The 15198-nt window shown below is 38.5% G+C and overlaps 1 protein-coding gene across 4 annotated transcripts in view; it reads left to right on the top strand.

The window, feature by feature from the left end:
* The first annotated feature begins 350 nt into the window (after positions 1–350).
* Positions 351–15198, top strand: part of PHACTR1 (phosphatase and actin regulator 1) — a 319696-nt gene continuing 304848 nt past the window's right edge. For 2 of the 4 annotated variants that reach the window (XM_068670498.1, XM_068670493.1), the window contains exons 1-3: positions 1441–1598; positions 2813–2930; positions 14776–14922. In XM_068670498.1, the coding sequence (XP_068526599.1) occupies positions 2870–2930; positions 14776–14922 (208 nt within the window). In that variant the 5' untranslated portion in view covers positions 1441–1598; positions 2813–2869. Of the gene's footprint in view, positions 707–1440; positions 1599–2812; positions 2931–14775; positions 14923–15198 lie in introns of those variants that run through there. The other 2 variants (XM_068670495.1, XM_068670494.1) reach the window with 2 other exon arrangements.

The following is a 15198-nucleotide window of genomic DNA, read 5'->3' as shown; positions in this document are numbered from 1 at the left end:
ATTTCAGTTTATTAACTGTCCAAGCCCACTTTCAAACCTGGAAAAGGTATATTATTATTAAAAAGATCTCAGTAGAATCGTATTCTGCTTTTACGGTTTGTGAATGTGCATGTTTAAGCTATCATGACATGACACTGTGCTATTTGATTTATGTTTTTACTGATGCTTTGACTGAGGAGTTTGTTGCAATGCACTGTTAAATGGAGGAAAAATCAGAAACTGCATCAGACAACCACTCTGTATTTCATTCTAGAAAATAGCTGGCAATTATAATTACTCACTATGTTTCTGGCTCAGAATAAAAGTGGCATTGCACAAAAACCACACTGAACATTTGTCGTGATTAGAAAATGCTCCACACCTTGGAGTGCAGTGGAGACATAAGAATAATTTTAAATGCAAATTAAATTGTGGGGGTAGCAAAGAGAACAGATAAACGACAGTAAAACAAAGCCTTTCACTTTCTTCAAATTAGCAGGCTAATGTAGTATAAAAAAAAAAAAAAAGCAGTTCTACTCAGATCTGTGCTAAGAGCTTTCATTTCATCATAATATAAAACAGCAGATCCGTCACTTTTCTCTGTTCAGTACTCTTGATTTTGAGGTTGAAGTGAAAATTAGAAGCTGTTCATTCTGGCTCACAGACTAGGTTGCATTTACTTAGTCTTATTCCATAACAGTAGGATGGAAAGAGGTCAGTAACAGTGGTAAGTACTTATCTCCTGCATGTGATTTTATTTATTTATTTTTAAAATTTTTCATAGTGCTTTTGCTTTTGATCAATGTATATTTCCTACAAAAAGCTACATCTTGTATTTTGTATAAAGCTGTATGTTATGCAGAAATGCAATGATTCCTAGAGAATGCTTGTATCAGATGTTATAGCACCTTCAAGAATGAATGAATTACTTAAAGTAGGAATTCTGGAATAGGAGAGATTTCTGGATAATCTATATATTTCATAGCATCTGTGGAATGTTTTTGTGTTGTTTTTACTGTATGCCTTGTCCAACAAGCAGTACCAGATAAGAAATGAATATTTTCAAGGTAGTATTTGCATTAAATCCATAGCAAAACATTTAACAGTCTCATTACCCTTGTGGTAAATGATGAAGAAAGTAAGTGTTTTGCTTACTGGAAGCAAATTATTGCACAAAACACAATGTTACAGTTAATCATTATGAAACACTTTAAAGTATCTCAGAATACAAGCTGCAATGAGGAAGATCAGAGAGAAAAAAAAAAATAATCTTAAGGAAACTTGATGCAGTGTATTTTTCTATTTTTTTATTATTATTATTATTTTCCTTAGGAAAGTTTTTATCAAATCAAAACCAGGGGCTTAATTTTTCAGTATGAAGGGTGAGGGGGAGTGGAGGAGATGATCATAGTGTCACCTCCTGTTGCTAAGTAACAGCATCTCCTGGCCATTTTTATCTGATAAAGGAAGTCCAGTTGACGTTATGCATTATTCATCAGAATTCCTATCAAACAATCAAAATTGTTTGCTTACACCGGGGACATTTTCTAAGATCAAAGAAACCTTCCTTGAAACTACTGGAGCGTACACGACTGCCAGTCAGCTCTTGATATTTTGCAGTAAGTATCATTTCTGGTCTGGGAGTGCTACAGCCAAGTGAATTGCTGAGGAATTTTAAAAGTTTGCTCATCGGGTTAGGCTTCTGAATTTTAGAAAGGACTGCATGTTGATCGATGAAAACCAAATTAAAGAAAAAAGAAAAAGCTTTGAAACCCTGGTTTCCTGATTTTTGCCAGCATAATTAAAAGAGTTGCTTGAAGTAAGGGTCTTGGTCTCCCTGCCCAAACCTTTCCGTTGGGTTTGTACAGAAAAGGACTAGAGGTATTTTTGTCGGTTTGTCTGTTGTGCAGAGCTGTTGTATGCTTATGATTATATGCTGTAACTAACTGAGGTGTGGAAGAGAGATCTGGGTTGTGCCTTTTCTTCAAATCTTGGGTTTTTATGTGAGTTGGTGAGAATAGAGGAAAATGCAAGGACATTTAGCAAGAGCCCGACTGGAGAAGGGTCAGGCTGATGTGCATAATCCTGGGAACTCTGCCTGGCAGAGGCACACTTGATTCAGTGTACATCTTTGTCAAAAGTAACCTAGGATTTAAACAGATCCAAGGTTCTGAAGAATGCCAAAAATATAAACCTTAACTAAGACACAGTGCTAGGAGTATCCTACCATTTCTTAATGGTTGCTCTTATCACCTCTTTTAAAACTGATGGTGGGATGTTCTGCTGCTACTTCTGGTCAGTAAGTAGGAAGGAGTAAGGAAAGGTTGGTTTCTGCCTGTTTAGGCAGAATGAAATGTCCAACAAAGTACAGCTTTGTGTCTTCCTTCTTAGTGCTGTGTTTTGTTGTGAGCAGCATTAATGCCGTCTTTACTGTAGTCTATTACAATGGAGTCTTCTCAGAGGTCCTGGCATTGCTGCTGTCCATGGCACTCCCAATCTCTTCTGCTCTCATTTTTAAGAGCAAATGTAACAGGCAGAGTAATATAAGTCTGTACTGTAAGAAATGGAGACTGTGGCAAGAATAAAGTTGATGGTTCTGGAAAGGCACCAGGAACCTTGCTAACACTGTAGCAGTACTTTTATGTCTTTAGACAAAGATTTAAACCAGATATCCCAAAATAGAAAAGGATACTTGTGAAAGTTCTACAACTAGTGATTTGAAAATGTTTTTACCCTAATAATCCAAACCACAAACTTTAATGACTGCCTACACTATTCTTTCCACAAAGAAACTCACCAACTTTTCTATCTGACATCTCTATTTTTTTCCCAGGAATCTGACTGATCATCCAGACCGGAGTATTGTACACACAAATAAAGTTCCATCAAAATGGACTACTTTTTGGATGTCGAGTCTGCTCACAGACTGTTTTACAGTCAAGGAGCCCAAGGTAAGAAATTTTGGCACTATCTCAGACTGACTATTTTAATGGTACAGCTAAGATATATAGGGTCAGTCAATGGCCAGTCCTTGTGACTGAGCTACTGAAATATACACAGTCAAGAGGGAAAGGCCTTCAGAATGCATGGGGTGTAAAAGGGATTACAAAAAGAGGCTGATGTGCCCTTTCAGAGGATAAGGAAAAGCTATGTGAAAGCTGCTGGGTGTATGGCAGAAGCAAAATGGAAAACCAAGATCTAGACTCTGGGGTTGCAGAACCAGAGTGGACAAGTCAGAGGGAACAGCCAGCTGCATGCTGTGTTACCCTGTGGTGCCATTCCCCTCTCTCCTTGCTTCTCAGTGCTGTCAGGATCACTCAGTACAGTCCAGTATTACTTTCTGCTGCAGGAATAAATGATTTAGGAAAGATCTGAGATGTTTTAATGTGCTGCATGGAAGCAGCATGCTCTCAGGGGTCTGTGTCCTTCCCAATGAAATGCTGGTCCCGCACTGAACAGAATGCAAGAGTGTGAAGGAGTAATCAAACTTCTTTGCTTTAAGGTAGCTGAAAATTGTTCACAACATAGGTGATATTTTTGGTAAAGTCAGTTCACATTTTTCTCACTAGCTCTATTTTTGGATAAAACAGTTTCAAAGAGGAGGGTTTTGTATTCCTTAAACTTCAAGCATCATACTAAACTGAATAAAAATTGAAGGACCAAGCAACTCTATCAACCTTTTACTTTTTACATACTGCCTGCATACTATTCTCTGAAAACACAGTCCAGGTTTTTTCCGCTGTTAATTTCATCAATTGCATTCAAAGACAAGCCACCAGAATTTGGCCTTCCCTCTGTAGGTCATCCTCCCAGAGCAAGACCTAATCTACACGGGGAATGCTACCATCCCAGGAGATGTAGGGGTCAGTGCCACTTGACTTTTGGCTCAACTGAGGTGCTGCTACATTGCCCAGCTGCTGCCCCAGTTACTGTGGTACATTTTCATCTGTATATTTCAAAGAAAACTGTTTGAGGGGAAAAAAAACAACACAACTATTGTCAAAACACAGCTCTCTGCATTGAACAACAACAGAGGCAAATGCTAAGCGCCTCAAAGTCAGGTTAAAATTGGCTGAGGGCAATGACTGATTTTGCTCACTTTTTTACAGTCTCTAAAATGCAGTGGAGGCCTGAGCATTTTTATAAAAGTGATATTAAAATAGGTTCTTTAATATCCCTGTGGGAACAGTGCCTTTTCTATTACATAGATACAAAATTTCAGAAATGTACAAGTTACTGCTATGTAATGTACAAGTTATAAGCTGTATCAATTTATCAACAGCACCCTTCCCAAGCATGGCTAGGTACAGAGGACTATGGAAGAAATATGTATTCAAGTAGTGAAAGACAATTACAGCAACATGCACAAGGTGGTTAATAAAGGATGCACAGGCAACATTCACTCTAAGTATTTCAAAGAAGGCAGGGAAAAAACGTTTTCCCTGTATTTGGAGAAATTATATTATTAGCACATACAGAATTGCATTACGTTGAAATTTTCACCTTAGCATCTGGTTGAGTCTTCTTTTTAACGCAATCATTTTGCCTTTTTAAATGTAAACAGAAGAAAGAAAGAAAAAAAAAAAAACATTATGCAGAAATATATTCATTGATACACAGGTCATCAGGGCAGGGGACTGACCTTAAGATCTGTCATGAGGGCTTTTACCCCTTGGACAAAACAAGTAGGAACCAGCAATGAGAATATGAGACTTTCTGTCCACCCATGTGTAAACCTTTTGTCTAAGACACCAATGACATGCTTCTACTGTGCACCAGAGCATGGTACAGAGGTTCTCAAACCCTCATTACTGCTGTAATTGTAAACAGTGCATTGATATAAGAGCCACTCTGAACTTATGCTCTGTTTCCTTCAACTTTTCACCTCTCTCTCTGCTGTTTGTTATCCCTGCATTTTTTTCTAGCTCCTGCCCTCCACATCACTTACCTCACATGCTTGTGAGCCCTCTTCCCCAAGTGTCTAGTGCTCTCCCCTGCTGAACGTCTATGTTTGGTTGAGGGCAGCTGCTTTCTATCGAGTTGCTTGCCAACAGGGAAATCACATGAGCAGAGAAGAGACATTTCTGCTCTACTTGCTCAAATGTAGCAACATGGCAATCTCCTGCCAGCAAGGAGAGGTGGTTGAAGATGTGGATGGACAGACAACCCAATTAGCAATAGAAAGTGTGAGAGGTGAAAGGTGGCCTGTGCAAGAGCAGCTTCGGGAGGCTTTCACTGTCTGACGTAGCACCAAGCATGAGGAGACAGAGTTGGTTTCAGTGGGCCAAACAATAATCCTCTGGAAGAGTTTCAACAACAAATTTTCCTGTAGCAAATGTCTTTATTACCACCCTTAGCCTCAAACTTCTTGATGGTAGCATCCCCTTTCTCTGTGCTCTTAACCCTATTCAGCAAAGAACTCAATGTTATCTCGGCATGCGTTGGTGCTGCTTGTATGGCTCCAATAATTCCTGTCATCTTTGTACCTTGTGCCAAATTTTAAGTCTGTCTTTCACAGCACAGGCATTTCTACATGAGATAATGGCATGATTTCTCCAAATGTGGGCAAAAAGAACCTTTCTTTTTCCTTATCTGCCTTCTGAAAAACAGTTAAACTGCATTAGCATAAACATTCTGAGACAAACAAAAAAACAACCAAACCCATACTGAGTGTGAGGCACCCATCTAACATATATAGCTTAGCTCAAGTAGCTACTTTGGAACTGAAAAAAAAAAAAAAAAGTGTGCAAGACAGCACTGCCACCAGATCTACCTAATGGGATCACAATTAACTATTTGATGATAATAAAATAACATGATGTTACTAACAAATCATACTATCACAGAGCTTGTGTTTATGCATTAAAACAGTATTATACCAGAATTGAGTGAAGGAAGACTATGGTATTTTGCCATTTAATTAAAAAATACATCAAAATGCATTACATTTATTATTACTTTAGTTATCATTACAGTTACTGCATTACAATATGCTCTGTTCACAGGCTGTAGAATAAGGGTTTATGACCCTCTTACTCTTTCTGTGAGATTGGAATATTTCTGCTTTTTAATCCTTTGATCCTCCAGATCAAGAACAAAAACATGTTCCAATGTTTTCACATTAATGACATGACAATGTTACAAACAACAGCTGGAAAGCACTCATTTTCAACTGTACCCACTCCTTGTGGGTGGAAGAGAAGGGAAGGAACAAGACTGCAAGATGTTTGGAAGGAACTCAAAGAGCTATGATGGTGTTGCTAGCAAAGGATATAAAATCCCAGATGACCTCAGGTCCTCTGCAGTTGCATGCAGGATACCCTGACCTCAGCATAGGGACTGAAATAAGGTCTTGGCACCCAGCAGCTAGCTGGTTCTCTATCCCGTACTGCCTGCACTAATGCCCACATCTCGTTCCTACCCCTGCTGAAAGCTGCAGAGCTGCCCTTGCTGCTGTAGGGTGGGAGGAGAGAGGTGTTACCTTATCAGCTGCCTTCTTTCCCATCCTCTCTTTCTGCAACAGCAGCTTTTACCTCACTCCTGTGGGCTGAGCACAGAACAGAGGATATTTGGCCGTTCAAGGCTGCATGTGCTGTTCAAACAGCTGCTCCCCATTTCCTCCAAGGAAAGTGAAACAGGAGGGATGGAAAGTCCAAAAGCTGTATCTGGCAGCAAAGATTATCTAGATTTAGAAAACTTAGTGAATGAAGCCAGCTGGCTGTAGTCTTCAGATACCAGCCAGAAATATCTTAAGCCCTATCCCAACTGTCTCTTCTGTGGCCGTATGTTAGGATCTAGGAGATGGGGGTGTCCTTGCCAACTGTGTAATGCCTGGTGACGCATCTGCAAGTCAGAAGCAGGAAAGGGACTGTGTCCCTAGATCCAGCCCCTTGCCCCAGGAAAGTCCAAATCTGAAATGTAAATACGGACCTGGAGTTACATTTTTGAAAAAGTCTGCCTTTGAAGTGTGGGGAATTAAAATATTAGTCACTCCTGAATGTCAGTGTATTCTAAACACAAATCTACCATGGCTTGCAGACATAAGGCCTGAAAGCATACCATGGGTCCTGGAGTAGGATGCAGCTCACTTACCTCTTAGGTGTCGTCAGTGAAGACGTTTCCATCCAAGACATCTGACTAGCTGACTAACATGTATCAGTGGAAAGTCTCAGTCATTCTGAGAGCAGAGTTCACCTAATCATAGGCATCTTCCTTGGGATAATATGAATCATGTCTCACTCTCTACACAAATTAAAAAAGCCTAGGGAGTGAACTCAGATGGAAGACAGCTGTGCTAATGGCATTTGTTTGCACAGAAGGAATCCCATGTTGACAAGTAAGAAGGCACCTAACTCAGGAAATGGAGTAACTTCATAAAACAGGTCAGGCTGTAATCAAAAGCGGTAAATTTGCAGACCGTAACAGTGGTAGCCTCATTTGGAGAGACAGCTGGTTTGAAGTTCAACTTTAAGGAACTCCTGCTTTGGGGCTTGCAAAGGAACCCCTCATATTTGTCAGAGCTGAGCAAGCTGGCATTGAAGAGCAGCATTAGAAGGCCGCTCCACAAGGGAAAGCGAGCCAAGAGGCAGCAAGACAGGCAGAGGCATGGTCTCTCCTATGAGAGGTAAAGCACTGAAGCACACAAGCAGAGATGGTCACCCAGGTTCAGCCAGATCACCACACAAGTCCAGATCACCACACAAGTCCATGGCAATGAGGAAGGTACAAGGCCAAGCAGGACATAAATCAGCAGCCAGGACATCGATCAGTGAGGAACATAGCCAGCCATGGGCTCAGGAAGCAGGCAAAGGGTAAATGCAGCTCCCAAAGGCAGAAAGCAGTACCTGAGGCTTTTTGGCTTTTTCTTCTACAGCTCCGAGGCTGGTCAGGGTGTCTCAAACTGCTCTCTCCACAGCTGTGTTGTATCAGAGAGCTGGCCTTGAGCACAGGAAATGAAACAAGGTACAGGGATGGCATGCAGTGCCCTCGCTGCTGGTTCCTATTGGCTCACACCTAGGCTTGTTCAGGATCAAGAAACAAGGAACCCCTCTGCAATTGTACAAAATGGGAAAAAGTCTCTTTAAGTGAATTCTAAGAGAGAAGAATGACTTCTGTTTGGTGTGTCATAAATTAAGGCTTCACGTACCCTCAGAAAAGGAGAGATACCTATTGCAGACTTTACATAACACTTTTCTGTGGCTGTGAGTTTGATGGAAGTGGTCACAGGACTCACCCCCCTCTAACAGCCACAAATCAGAACCTGACTGGATGGGCTGTACATCATGGTCAGGATGCTGTTCTGGGCTGTGCAAGTCCATCCCTGCTCTACAGTCCAACTTTGATGCTGACGGGAACCCAGATTCCCCTCTGCTCTCAGGTGACTTTTGACTCGAGCATAAAATCTTTTCTAATTTCCTCAAGAACCATATCCACTTTTCCCGTCTCATCTCCTTTTGCACCAGCAGGGGGCATGAAGCTTAAAATTAACTGCATTGAGATTTTCCAAGATGTTCCTACATACGTTAAAGTTGTTTGCCAGTCCATTTGGCAAGATACACTGTGAATATTTAAATAACTGAACAAAACTTTGTTGAAGGCTTATCTTAAACTATCTTTGTACCTATAAATAATTCAAAGATCCACTTGCACGAGATATGCTCTTACGGGTTGCAACATTCCTGCAATCTATTTGATGATTGTAAGGAGTGATTAAATGAATGCAAAGTAGAAAAAAAGTATGGAAATAAGCAAGAACATAGTACATAGGGCAAATGGATAATACGTGCACAGGATTGTATAGACACATACGGAATTATTGCTCAAGAGATTTCAGAAAATCCTGCTCTATCAGTTTTCCAGGTTTAATAAAATACTCCCAGTTACAGTCTTAACTCCACATTCCCCTCTTCCACTCTGTTGCCACGATTTATTTATTTCACTGTGCTTCACTTTTGCTCATTTATTTTAATTCAGGCAGTGCTGACTCGTTCTAGATATTTGAATTTAATCATTGCTGACTACCCAGTATGTCCATTATTTCACAAAAGTATTGTTGCAGTATCCCCAAATCCTAGTCCAGAATGATTCCACTGTAGATGTTCCTTGTGTAAAGTAAAGTTTGGATACTCCACCCACACAAATTTTACAGATAATCCATCCCATAGATTAACATCTCTTCAGAATTATGTTATTTTGCATGTCTTTTTCTTATTCATGTGATATTATTAGTTCTTAGACTAATAACATTAACAATAGCAAATTAATAACAGCAAATGAGCTGTTGTAATCAATTTCTCTCCCTTTAAATACAAGGAAGTAATCGATCAACATCAACCCTGCCCTTATCATTTTTTTAACATTTTTCCCCCTTTGCACCTCTTTTGTGATTATTTAGAATTTATGAACAGACAATGGAGTACCATGATGAAAGTCTCTGGCTTGCAGAGTCAGGTAGACTAGCTTCAGCAATTGTATAAAAATACCTCATGATGAGTTGCAGTAACTGTGCTTCAGCTACTTCTTGGTCATTTATTTCAATATCCAGTCAGCCAAATTAAAGTCAGAATAAATCAGAATCTTCTAATTCTAAGTGGCATATCTAAATAAAACTAGTATGTTTGCGACCCTGTTCTTTATACCCCCTAACACAGAAACTATGGAAAACTTATATGTGGCTCGCACTTGAAAAAAAAATATTCTGAACACTAAATTTAATTTTTTCAACTAAATTAAAAAATAATTTAAAATAACAAAACCCCTACTTGTCCCTATTTCATAATCACCTAGCTGCTTGCTTGCCCTTCCCTTTCTCTCTCTCTTTCTTTTTTTTTCTTCTTTCTTTTAAGATACATACATATCTTCTGCTTTCTTTAGCCTATGCCTTTGGATTCAAAGAAGGACAAGCACATTTCCTCTAAAATGTACAACAGATGCTAAGTAGGCATATTATGCATAAACTTACTAAATATCACAAACCAGCATAACGAGCATGTGCATCAAAGTGGATGTCTTTTGCCCTATGATCTATTTCTTGCAACCACATATCTGAGTACTTTTTTCAGATTACTGGTGTCCATCAAACTGGTGTCAAAGATCTCAACAGCTTCACTTTAGAGAGAGACAACAATCCATATGCATGTACTTCTTTCTCTGTTTATCCGGGAGACAAAAACCTATAAATCATTCATCATAAATACCAAATTATGTCCTCTCCAGTGCTTGCACACATGTTCTACTGTTTCCCTCTCCTGCCAGTCAAACCCTATTTCACATCTCTACTCCTTCAAATGTTGTTCTTTAGCACTTAAATTTAAAACAAGACAAAAGTGAAGTGGCATTAAATCAGCCCACGAGATTTTCTTTTTCTGGTAAGCATCCATTTGGACCCACTGTCTGATTGTCTTTAACAAACACTCACAAACTAAAAATATTTTAGCACAGGTAGAATATCATGTTCTAGAGACATCAAAACCTATGGGAACCAACATTTTTAAAGCTCATATGTAGCCAAAAATGCATTTCTGTGTGAATTATTTACATGTGATGCTATAGTGAGCCCTTTCCACCAAAGCATGAAGGAGGAAAACTGAAAGAGCAGGGGATGCCAGCAGAATGCAGTAAATCAAACCAGAAACTCATATCCTTCCCTAATGAAAATAAGTAGCAAGAAAAAATCCTACTCAGTCAGCAATAGCAGCACTGCAATTAAAATGTTTTAACAGGTATTTTACCAACTTGTTCAAAATTTGCTCTGAGAAATGAGTTTTTGCTCTTTAAGATTTCTGTTGTGAAGCCAATATTCTTTTACAGCTATTTGTGCGCTATCTGAAGTTACTCGTGGTTATATACAAAGAAAGATAGCCTTTCCAACACATCTAGGTCTAGGCATCTCCAGCAGAAACATCTTAGCACTTTGCTTGTAGCAAGATTAAAAACATCAGGTCTCAAGAGGTGGTGTTTTTTGTTTTGTTTTGTTTTGTTTGTTTTGCCATTTAGAGGTGAGAAACTGTTATGTAAACTAGAGTTTCTAGATGAAGAAATTATTAAGCAAAAAATGACTAGGGTACTTGTATTACCAATAAGATGTTTTTAAAACATTTCAGTAAAAGTTGATTAATAAAAGTGGACAAGAAAATCTACATGAATATTTCACATTTTCTTTAAAGAATTTTAAGAGGATGACTTTCCACCTCAGAAATTTCTCTGATTAAAAATGTCCAAATTTCTTCTAAAAACATTAGTCTTAAAAAATATAACTTTTCAAAGCATAAAGCTAGTTCTTGGCAATCAAAATTAGTACTAATATTTGTATTAAAATATGTGAAAAAGTATTTTAATGGAAAAAACAGAAACCACCAATAATTCTTTGCAAACTGTCCCCCATGTTTTTGGTAATTTCAAACAGTATTCAGAAATTGGACCACCTTCAGATGTAACTAAACATATTGAAATTACGTGTTTTAAAGGTCTCTAAACATACACTTACAATCCTTCATGTATTTTGCATTCCCCTCTCCCAAATGCATACTTATGTCATACTTCAATAACATACAGTGTTTTGAGACAACAAATATGAGATTATATGCAATCAATTCTAGCGTCATTACATATATTACAGCATTTTTATTATTTTTTTTTCCTCCATTAGCTACCTTCTTTTCTCTTTCTAACAAATACCAAACTTGATGTTGGCAAAACCTACTGATAGTAACATAACCCTATCACATCAGGAACAATGCAAATGGAACAAAACAATTTAACCAAAATGACTAAGTTGTGTTCTGTGCAATGCTAGACTGGCTGTTTGAAATGAGTTTTCTGACACTGCATTCAAATCCATTTGCAGCATAAGAGGGCCCCTTAACATGTATCATAATGTCATTCCTGTACTCCAGCACCTTCAAGGGGATATTTCCTAGTTTTCCTGAAAAGCCATCTCCTAAAAATGTGTAGCAGACGCTGAACTCATTTGTGGAAAGTTTCTCAAGCTAGAAACACTGGTTGGTTGTCAGTGATGGACACAGGGTCATAAGGAAAAGTGTGTACAGGTGGTATATTCATGCCATTCATGTATATTCAGTGTCACCATATGGATATTTGAATGTGATCAATTATACCTTCCTGTTCCACAGATGTGAAATAATTGATCTTAGTTTTTTATTGCCAAAAAAACACCAACACGTTAGCTCCCTCTGAAAATGTTCCAATGTTTATTTAAAATTTCCAGGCATTCTTGAAAGCAGTTGATAATATACATAAAGGGGAGATAATCATGGTTGTCAAAATAATATGCAAATAATACTCCAGGAAATATTTTCCAACATCCACCTACCTCTAGTCAAAATGCGTACAGACCAGATCCCAGTGTTTTGACCCAAAAGGTAAAATATGATTTATAAATGAATACAGAAAAACTCACTTATCTTGTGTGTTCAATAAATGCGTATGCAATTTGGTGTTGTTTTTTGTTTGTTTGTTTGTTTGTTTATTTTTCTGAATAGTCTCCTGTGCTGTGATCCAGCCACCCCTGAAGTGCATGGGTGGCCTTTCACTGACTTTAACTATAGCTAGATCATACCAGTTTTAAAGGACAAATCTTTTACATGGTACTTTTATGAGATGCTTTTTGCAATGTTGACTTCATATACAGATAAATATTCCTTTGGTATACATTTGATGATGCAGTATACAAAATTCTCCCTGGCAGAAATTTTCTATTCTCTTTCATCTTCATTATTGTACATCCCTGCTACAATGGAGTAATAGTTTACAGTCTAATAGCAGTGTTTACTTTAGCTTAATCTAAATAGCTGACCTCATTAAATCAAATTCAACTCTTGCCCTATGCTTTTACTTCAAATTCAGATGCTGTGTTAGGAGGGAGCAAAAACTTGAAAGAAATCTATTTAAATCCAGAAAACAAATAAATTAGACCAGAAATAACTGCTACCCCCAGCAGCACAGATTTTCCTGTTTGGTAAACTATGTAATTCTGCAATTTGAAAAATACAGTGTGACAGCTTTTGTTAAATCATATTAATTATATGCTATCTTATCTAACACCTAACTCAGGGTTTAAGCATCTGAAGGCTTCTGATTGACAGATATTATTTGGAACTCTCAAAAACTTTTTAAAGCAAGAATTGCAGTTACAAGGCTGCAAAATTTGCTCTTAGTCACCATCAGTTGTGCTCTCCATTCCCAGCAGAAAAATAGAGTTCATTATTAGCTATTTGAAGTGTGGTGACTTACAAAAGCCCCGAGATAAGGACTTGTGCCAGACTCTGCCCAAACCATGAGAAATATCCATGGTTTAGACTCTTCTTAAGGTTGAACACAAAGGCATGCCAGGTCTGATTTTTGGGCATATATGTGTGTGCATGTGGCAGACCAGAGCTGAAACCAGCTCTCTGAAAGTCCATGTCATAATAAAAGGATAGCATGTGATGGTTTGAAATTCTTAAGCCCTAGATTTTACTGCACCTTCTTATCTAAGGAAGTATAGGCTCTTACAGAGCCCCACAATAATGTTAATAGACCCACATCAAGGGTAAGGATGGGCTTTCAGTAGAAATTCTCTTTCCAACTCTGTATGGGGTAGAGGGACGAGCAGCATACTGGCAGGGTACTTGTGCATGGTACTCAAGCTTTCAGTGATCAGCCAGATCCTGCCCAGCGTTTGTGACAACCTTTTTCTAGTCAGGTGGATATATTGATAGGGCTTTTCTGTTTGTGATTTGTAATTTATAGGCTCAGTTTCCAAAGCAATCAACAGACACTCATTACATTTCACATAAAAAACACCTACATTGAAGGGACGTTATCAAGGCTGTAAGGTCAAGTGCCGAATACTTATGCAATGCCAGAATGAAGGTTCCTTCCACAACATTAATTCAGCCTCTAAATCCATCTGTATTATGGTACAATTTCTAATTGCATGATGACACTGTAATTTTTTACTCTCCTACCACTTGCTTCATCACTGGGCAGCACTGAATAAATGAGGCAATATTAAATATTTTGCTTTCTCCTCCTTGAAGACATGGCCCCAAGCCACTTAGAGCCTGTTGAGAAGATAGAAATATTAATTTGCTCATGGGGTTTTCATTGGTGCTTCACTAAAATACATGAATACTTTACAAATATTAATGAATTTATATTTTTAGAAAATACCCACTGAAAGAAAATAATGATTCTCCCCAATTCATAATTAAGACACTGAGACGTGGAGTGATCAAGAACAAAAATTAGCTGTTAATTTTGAGTGCCCAAATTAAGACACCAAGAAATTGAGTTTTTGGATAGCTGTTGTATACATCATTTCATGTGTTCCAAGCATAGCTCCCTCTAATTTCTGCAAACTAAATGAACACTTAACTAACTTCCTCAGTGATACTCAGATATCACTGTATCAAACACAGTATTCAGAAAAGGAGGGACTGCGGCTGTTTACAAGTTGTGAAGAGTGATGCAAGATGCAAAACTAGCAAACCATGAAGAGGAAATCCGTGTCCGAAACAGGGGTATTACTTATGTCTTGGGGGGACACAGTGCATCAGTCTTTTGTGCTCTTTGTATTACTTGGTGCAGAACATAAATTCTGCAGCATGTGAGGCAGGGACCTCACAGCAAACAGCCTCATCTACCACGTATTACAGATTCTCATTTCCATTGAACAATTTTATTTTTTTTTATTATTTTTTTATTATTATTTTTTGTTCCTTACCCTTTTTCCCCTTTTCATTTTCTCTTTTCTTCTTCTATCGTCTTCTTCATTCGTTCATTCTTTCTTATCAGCTCGTCGGGCAACTCTTCTCACTGTGCCCACACTGATGTCGGCTTCTTCTGAGGAGGACATAGACCGGAGACCCATTAGAAGACTGCGGTCTAAGAGTGACACCCCATACTTAGAAGAAGCTAGGATCTGCTTCAACCTTGACACATGTAAGACTATCCCTTCCCCAAACAGCCTATGCTGGTTTTGCTGGATTTTTATTTATTTATTTATTTTGAGATGCACATGGACTGGATGGTACCTCCTTGCTTGCCAGTAGTATGGTGGTTCACCAGAGGTCCAGGGATGTCACAGCTGTTTTGCTGTGAACACCTGCATTTCTATTAACAAAGGACATTTCCCCCTGCATTAGCTGGGTTATGCTAGTAACATCAAAGCAAAGAGGATGGCTTTGCAAACAAGATCTTATGTCATCCACTCTGGTC

The sequence above is a fragment of the Anas acuta genome, chromosome 2 (assembly GCF_963932015.1).
Source record: "Anas acuta chromosome 2, bAnaAcu1.1, whole genome shotgun sequence".
Taxonomy (NCBI): Eukaryota; Metazoa; Chordata; class Aves; order Anseriformes; family Anatidae; genus Anas; species Anas acuta.
This window is presented reverse-complemented; position numbering and strand designations above follow the sequence as displayed.